This window comes from Eurypyga helias, unplaced genomic scaffold, assembly GCF_000690775.1.
Source record: "Eurypyga helias isolate BGI_N326 unplaced genomic scaffold, ASM69077v1 scaffold6309, whole genome shotgun sequence".
NCBI classification, from domain to species: domain Eukaryota; kingdom Metazoa; phylum Chordata; class Aves; order Eurypygiformes; family Eurypygidae; genus Eurypyga; species Eurypyga helias.
In genome coordinates, this window is record NW_010271270.1 from 3,541 (window position 1) to 10,967 (window position 7,427).

The window sequence follows — 7,427 nt, forward strand, 5'->3', positions numbered from 1 at the left end:
TGCTGACCTGAAAATGTGATTAAAACGGCCTGTGGCCACAGATGCCCACTTGCCTATCTGGTTTGCATTTGTAATTACCAAAAGTCTAGTTCCTCTCAAGTTTTCAAATCAAAACTCAAGCCCTTCCAGGCCATTTGATACTGCTGCTCCTAGTTTAGGATAGGTCCTCACTGCCACCTCTCAGAAAATAAGACAGCTGGATAGGAAAATACAGAATCTCTCTGGAGACAACAAAATCTCTCTGCAGACAAGAAAATACTTCTGCTCCCTGTACCTTGGGTAAGCAAAATACAGATAGCTTGCTAGCAGATGACGTAGCGGACGAGTCTTGAGCCACGAACTTCTCTCACTTTCCGGCAGTGGCGCAGGATACTGAGGATGCTGTGAAAGCGCCTGTCCATCTTCAGACGAGCAAAATGCTCGATATCAGCCTCCACAAAGAAAAATTCACCTGCAAAACAAGTAATGACTTTCCTATAGAAATGACTGTGTTGTAGAAGTCACAACATTTCACCAGTAACAATACCACCTTTTTTTAACAATTCCACGCAACAGTGAAAGAACATACAATCAAGCCATAGGATGACCTCAACCTCTCTCAGAAACTTTGTTCTACTTTCTAAATTTGTCACCAGAAAGAGGAACTGCCAACCCTCCAATTCAGTTCAACCACCCTGCATTGTCCCCAGGACACGTTCAGCGAGCTCCACCTGTCGTCAGCTGTATCTACTAACACCTCTCAAACCATCCATGCTCCTCTATCAGGGTGTAAAGCCTGTAGTAGTCCAAAACACCATCCAGGGCCAGATACGAGACATTCCAAGGATGGGCCAGAAGATGCAGAGAGCAAAAAGTAGAAAGTCTGTTGACAGCACACTTTGCAGAGCCCGGATGCCTAACAGTAAACGTCTCCTTGAGGCCTTGCCCGTAGTGACACCTAAAGCACTGACCTGAGCAAATCCAAGTTGATCCTCAGGGTCTGCTTACAGATGACGGCACGGCTTTACAAAGAAAGGCATCACACTCTGGTGTTGCAGTCATGGAAGGCAGCTGAGTAGCACCATAATATGAATCCCAAGCAACTGCTTTGCGATGTCTGAAATAAGCAGCAGCCTGACGATGTTCTCTCAGCAGTCACTCACGTTCTCGAACTAGCCCTTTGCCAATAAAAGGACAGAGCCCTTCATATACATCAGAGCTATGCAGCCCAGCATTCCCTTGACTGCCGCCGTATTTGGAAAAGAATAATTCTCCGTTCATTAAGAAAATGCAAGGAAAAGACTAACCACTTGGAAGACCATCCTCTCCGTGTCTCTCTGAGAAAACGACACAGGAAAGTCCTACATCAGAGCTGGCAGCCCATCCCTTCTTATAGTTGATCAGCTACTTCCAAAAGGAAAATCTCATTATCAAGTAGGCAGCCAAGGCCTTGACTGGAGTTAAACCATCTGAAATGCCTGCAACCGAACCCCGTGAGAAAGCCCTCACAGACAGGTAGCTCCAGGGAAGGAAGGAGTTAGCCTAAGCACTCTGTAGCTATGTTCACTAGCTGTGATTTCATATTCAGCCTTTATACACTGCTCGGGTAGGAGATAATTATACACCTAGTTAAATGACTGTGCATTTAATACTTCCTGTAACGTGGCATAAGGTTTTAACCACACACCTTCACAAAACAGTGAGAATGAAAAGCAATCTGAAACCAGGAACCTGCTAATTAAAGTATAAGAAAGAAATGTCTAATTATCTTTAAGGAGAGTAAGTAGGAGGAAATAACATTCTTCTGTAGTATCATGCTTCCAAGTCTTATGAGAGAAGTCACAAGGCTAGGGGTGTTCTAGCCTGGGGAAAAAAAGGGATAGCATTCTCCCTCCTCCTTTTCCCCCTGAAGTAAGGAGGAGGCAGCAGCATCCTAGATAAGACAGAGCATCTCTTCTTTCTATTAAGTTATTGGAGAGTCCTTCCAGTTTAACTGAGAAAGTAACTGGTGCAAGCTGGAAAGCCAAAGCTGCCAGAAAAACTTTTGTTTATTTACTAAACAAGTACAGTGCAGCTTTACAGAGGTGACCCTGTTTTCCTGTAAACATCCCATCTCAAAATTCCATCTTAGGAGTGATCTAATAGGACACATATTCCACTCTGAAGGAGCATCCAAGGATGTGATAGCCATCCCAACTAAGGTCCCAGCGTGCTGCTTCTAAGCCTAGTGTTCCCCAAAACACTGTTTAGCCAGAGCTGAAGAATAGCAGGCTGGGCCATGTTGGCATTGGTGACACACATGACTAATAGGGAGTAGACTCTTCCAGAGACAGTTACTGTCAGAAGCTGCAGCTCTTCCTCCAGGTGGGAACTATGCTGGAATCTCAACAGAGCTTTGTGACACTGCTGAATTCACATACAGATGAGAAGTGGAAAGTTTCTTTACCAGTAACAAAAGAAAAACCTGCATAGGTGCTTACAATAGAAGTACAGTAGGATAAGGACCAACATCCAGTACTACGGCAATAGGCCTAAACGGTGTTAGGAACCCAGGGATAATCCACATGCTGGTTCCGCAGTCTCTCCTGGGGGGGGCACCAGAATGTCCCAAATCTCTGCAGAATACAATTTCTACTTTTGTTTGCCCAAAATTCAGGGCAGCAACATTCAGCACAGCAGGATCTTGTTTATGAAGAAACCAGAGCTGGCTAAAGGGTGGCAGTCTGGATGGCAACGGGAAATCTGTGCACGAAATAACTACCTAAACTGACTGAATCACCTACGGCTGGGAAGCCACCCTGGTGAACCAGGCAGCATCTTTTCTCATCTTGAAATCAGAGGGAGAGGTCAGTTGGCAATCAGCCCAGGCTGAGAAACTGTGGGAATCTGAGGCAGAGAGACACTCACAGCAGAAAATTTAAGCAAACAAATTAATGAATGCACAACCTCATCCTGAAATATGCAACGGATAAAGACACAATCATTTTGTGCTGGCCAGGTGAGAACAGCCTGACAGCCTGCCAGACCTTTTTCTCTAGACTTTCTAGATGATTAGTCACAACAAACGAAAACAAAACAAAAAACCCCACCACATACACACACTCTCAGATGCTGAATGTCCTACTTTCCCAACTGAACCTTCCAACATAAACAAGAAAATAAAGACTATCTCTCAGGTATTTGAAGAAATTACAAGCCCCAATTTTTCAGGTTTAAAAAAACCCCTAAAACTTACTGGCAGAAAGTTATCTCAAGTTGCTACAATGGCTCCTTCATTGCAGCCGAGGCTGCCATGCATCACAGTGCAGACTGAGCAGCATTCCAGGCTAATATGATCCCATATTGGTATTAGCCATTGTTAAACTGAAGTAGGCCTTGTCTAGGAAAAAAACCACGCTATCCAAGCCCAAAGCAGAAGCCGGTCATGTGAAGCAGTCTAGCTGTGTGCCTTTAGCGTGCTTTTATTGAAGTCCTTTACAACACTGACTTTCACAAGACAGATTTATCTTATAGGTCTCAAAGTAAAAAAAGTGCCAGGCATGTCCATCACATCAGAATTCCTTCCCTATGCAAGCGATGTGTTTAGAATCTAGGAGCTGGTGGTGTTATCACCATGCAACAAATACTGAGAGAGTCTTGACCAGCGACAAATCCAAAGGAAGGAAGCTGCAGTCGTAGTTGGTCATGAGGTGGCTCCTGAACACCAAGTGACTGTGCTTAGGGCAGAAAGTTTTGTGTTCTGTCCAGGGCAAAAATTGAGAGGCAGGCACCAAGGTGTTGGCAGGAAAAGAGCTCAGAATGGAGTTTGCTCCACACTTCGTGGCTGAACCTGGAAACACGAGGGCATTCAAAGGACATCGCCAAACTTGATCCGTGCAGTACACCTCTCCAGGAGGAATTACATATTTGTTCTCAAAAGGAAAGGAATGTCAAAAAGGAGATTTTAATATTAGAGATTTACTGTGTCACATATCTTTGGAAAAACTAACCTGCACGTACAACTGGCTTTTAAATTGCAACACAGACATTTTGGTGCGTTTTTGCTTCCCTCTACGCTTTTAGGAGGAGAAAACTTCTTCAGGTTATCAGTCAGCCCTGTCTCTTCTACCACGTCACTGCAGTGTGACTGATGACCCTGACTTCCCAGCTACAGCACAAACTTTTAATAGTTGTTGTCCATTCTAGCTTAAAAACTGAAAACGCAGTGGGTGCAGTTTGGTTATCAAATCAGGGAGTTTCCAGAACTTGCAGTGATTCCACGCTGAACCTTTGTGCACTCAGCTTTTGCTACAACACACCATGAAAGTAACGAGATCAGTTAGGGGAAAACTCTTAGGTCACAACCACCTTTGTTGCCACGCTATAGGATTTCATCCAGAAGAGGTGACTGGATTTGATTACTGTACAGAGCTGGGCAGCCAGCATGAGACATTTATATGCTTTATGGCCTGGAATCTGATCTGGAGATGAATCTCACTTCTGTTCTCCCTCCTTATATCGAGAGAAACAGAACCTGCTGCAGACTGTCCAAGTGTTGTTTACCCCCTGCAGCAGACAGGAACTCTTCAGGGCCAAATCTCACCTAGACGGTGGCACCCCATGCTGGGATGGGAGGGGGAAAGCCCTGCTAAGTCTACAGATTTTTTATTTTATTTTTTTCTTCCTGTTCTCTGTCTGAGAATAAGCAATTAGCCGGCTTTCTACAGTTTTTCAGGACTGATGGTTTTAAACATCCCCACAAAGTTATGCGATTCCACCAAGTACCAGAGTGCCTGGACAGGCCACTTTCTGAGTTACTTTATGAGTTAGACTATACCATGAAAACCATGCGCTGGCATTAGTCATTCAGTATTTTGCCCAGTATTTTTATACTTCCGCTGCAATATCCAGATGCTATGAGTTTCATACTAACAAATGTAAAAAAAAATACCTTTTGTGTCCTTAGTTTCTTCTTCCAGGAACCTGTGGTAGAGTTTTCTGACCGCAAAATTCATAGACTTCAAAGGCTGATGAAGGATCTTGTACTTGCCCAGCACAGCCTTGTTTATGCCTTGAATAACTGCATTAATCTGATCGTAAGTTAAACGACCTCTCAGGTACCTACAAATAAAAATAAAAATCAGTAACCAGAAAGTCACAAACGAAGTTCCGTCTTTATTTTCCTCTTTCATCAGCTGTAACTGAACATGCTATTCCTAGTTGGAGGTGGTTTCTTCTGCTTTGTGTTAATGAATACACACAGTAGTTAATTTTGTTCATTTCCTTGATTGTTTAATAATGTTGAAAAGCCAGAAAGATTAAACATTAGAAAGCTAAATTAAGAAGTAAAAAATACCCAGTGCTTAGGCTGAAAGGAGTTTTTCAAAGCAGAATAAAGGTTGCTTTTATAGTGTGCCACTTAAACTACAAATGCAGGAAAACCAAGTAACTTTACAGAAAACGTAGCATGAGCCAAAACTGAAATTAAATGTTCCTGCCCAAGAGTGCAATTTGATTCCTATTATAATCATAAATAACTTGTGTTTGATCTCACAGCCATTCCTTTTTTCTTTTTTAAGAAATACCAGTTTTTTGTCTATATTCTTTCTCTATTTTATGTGCAGCCTACTAAGCTACACACAGTTCTGCACTACCAACATCCGCTTCAGAACTTTCAGAGCATTTGTAAAACTAGTACTAAACCAACAAGATCTGCTGATAGCAGCCTAGAGGGACAGGAAGCACAGAAGATAAAAACAAAGGGATGTGGAAATATTAGAACACTGGAATATCTGCCAGTAGGGCTATTCAGCATTTATAGATATACAGGCGTGCATTCAAGGAAAAAGAAACGTGCTCCCAACTGAGAAGCCGTTGTATAAAAATGAAATCTGAAGCTCACATGACAAGTAATAAGCTAAACGCAAAACAAAACCCCAGAAAACACTGCAGTAAAAGCCACTGACTGTACTGACTAACTTTAACTGGAGGTTAAAACATTTGTCTGGAATGGTCTATGTCTACTTCTCCTGCCTTAGCAGAGATAAAGATCAAAGATTCTCATGCTCCAGCTTTACCTTGCCAAAATTCTAGCAGGAGAGATGTACCTAAGGGAGTAAATCTACCAAATACCAGCGGTGATGGGCAGAATGACAATACCAGGTGCATGCACTCTTAAGAAGTCACCAGAAGAGTCCTCTATCATTATCTCAACATTCAGGCTCCACCATTTTTTGAATTGAGCAATTTAGTGGAAGAAAATAGATACCGCTTACTTGACAGTTTTGAAAGCTCTAGGAAACCTATGTTTTTGTCACCCAAATTGACATGACAGGGTCTATGAAAACCCATGCATACTTACGAAGGAACACTTTCAAAGTCTTCTACAGTTAAAGACACTTCTTTAGCAAGTCTTGGCTCTTTATGTTTTTTTTCAGGTTTGGGTTCTACAGATTTTGTTTCTTCTTCACATTTCACCGTTAGCCCAGTCATGCTGTAAAGTAAATGAATATAAAGTGTATAAATAAAAATCAGGGAAGTTTAGATTAGATGTCAGGAAGAAATTCTTCACAGAGAGGGTGGTGAGGCACTGGAACAGGTTGTCCAGAGATGTTGTGGATGCCCCATCCCTGGATGTCTTCAAGGCCAGGCTGGATGTGGCTTTGAGCAACCTGGTCTAGTGGAAGGTGTCCCTGCCCATGGAACTAGATGATCTTTAAGGTCCCTTCCAACCCTAACCATTCTATGATTCTATGATTCTAAATAGCAGATAAGTAGTAAGGAGAATACCATATTATCAAGTCTGCTTACTCGCAGACCTATGTTCCACCCCCAAACCCAATGTCCTGTTTCCCAGGGAAGACAACTGCAGTGTGGAGGACAGCGCGCACCACCTGCACCAAACTTTCTGGGCCATGACGAAGCGACAGTACGCTCTGCTCCATGCCAATCCGCAGTGCAGAGCCCTTGTGAAATCCTGGACATCAACAGTTCAACTAACTCAGAAGTAAATGTCTGAAAATCGAGGTGAGAGCCCGTACAAAACTAATCCTGGCACCCTAGAGCTAGCACTACCTACAGGGAATGTTCAGCAAAGAGGAGGGAAAGGGAAGGGTGGGGATTTTGGGTGGTATTGGAGGTGCATTTGGAATGGAAGGATAAACATAAGGACCAAAGGAGGTGAGAGTTCGTGTTGGAAAACTTCACTGCTGCTGTACATCCCCTGATGTCCTCCTCACTGCAAGAAACCTCTGTCTTGTTTAGATGATTCCCAACCCCCAGGAGCTTTTGCTTCGGGTTCCCACCTACCACCTTGCCTGTACATTGCTGCAGCGAAATGGTACATACACAGCCCACTGCTGACCTGACTCAGGAAAAGAAAGAATTGAAGAGGTATTCAAAATCTGTGTTTAGTGTAATGAGAAATTGTGCCCTCAATAAACACCTGGAATATAAAGGGCTTAAGATAC

The 7,427-nt window shown here is 43.1% G+C and overlaps 1 protein-coding gene across 1 annotated transcript; it reads right to left on the reverse strand.

Annotated features, from left to right (window-relative positions):
- Positions 1-302: 302 nt before the first annotated feature.
- SKA1 (spindle and kinetochore associated complex subunit 1) lies at positions 303-6,902 on the reverse strand. The gene is made up of 4 exons (XM_010158742.1): positions 6,796-6,902; positions 6,320-6,451; positions 4,910-5,079; positions 303-451 (listed from the first exon to the last, which is right to left on the reverse strand). The coding sequence occupies exons 1-4, from the start codon at positions 6,900-6,902 to the stop codon at positions 303-305; spliced, it is 558 nt and encodes a 185-aa protein (XP_010157044.1).
- Positions 6,903-7,427: the final 525 nt, after the last annotated feature.

What these genes read in the sequence shown, in the direction of transcription:
- SKA1 (XM_010158742.1), bottom strand. Translation starts at nt 6,902, where the DNA reads ATGGAGCAGAGCGTACTGTCGCTTCGTCATGGCCCAGAAAGTTTGGTG. An exon ending in GACTTTGAAAGTGTTCCTTC is followed by an intron (nt 5,080 to 6,319) that starts GTAAGTATGCAT and finishes TTTTATTTGTAG; the next exon opens with GTACCTGAGAGGTCGTTTAA. An exon ending in AGAAACTAAGGACACAAAAG is followed by an intron (nt 452 to 4,909) that starts GTATTTTTTTTT and finishes CTTGTTTTGCAG; the next exon opens with GTGAATTTTTCTTTGTGGAG.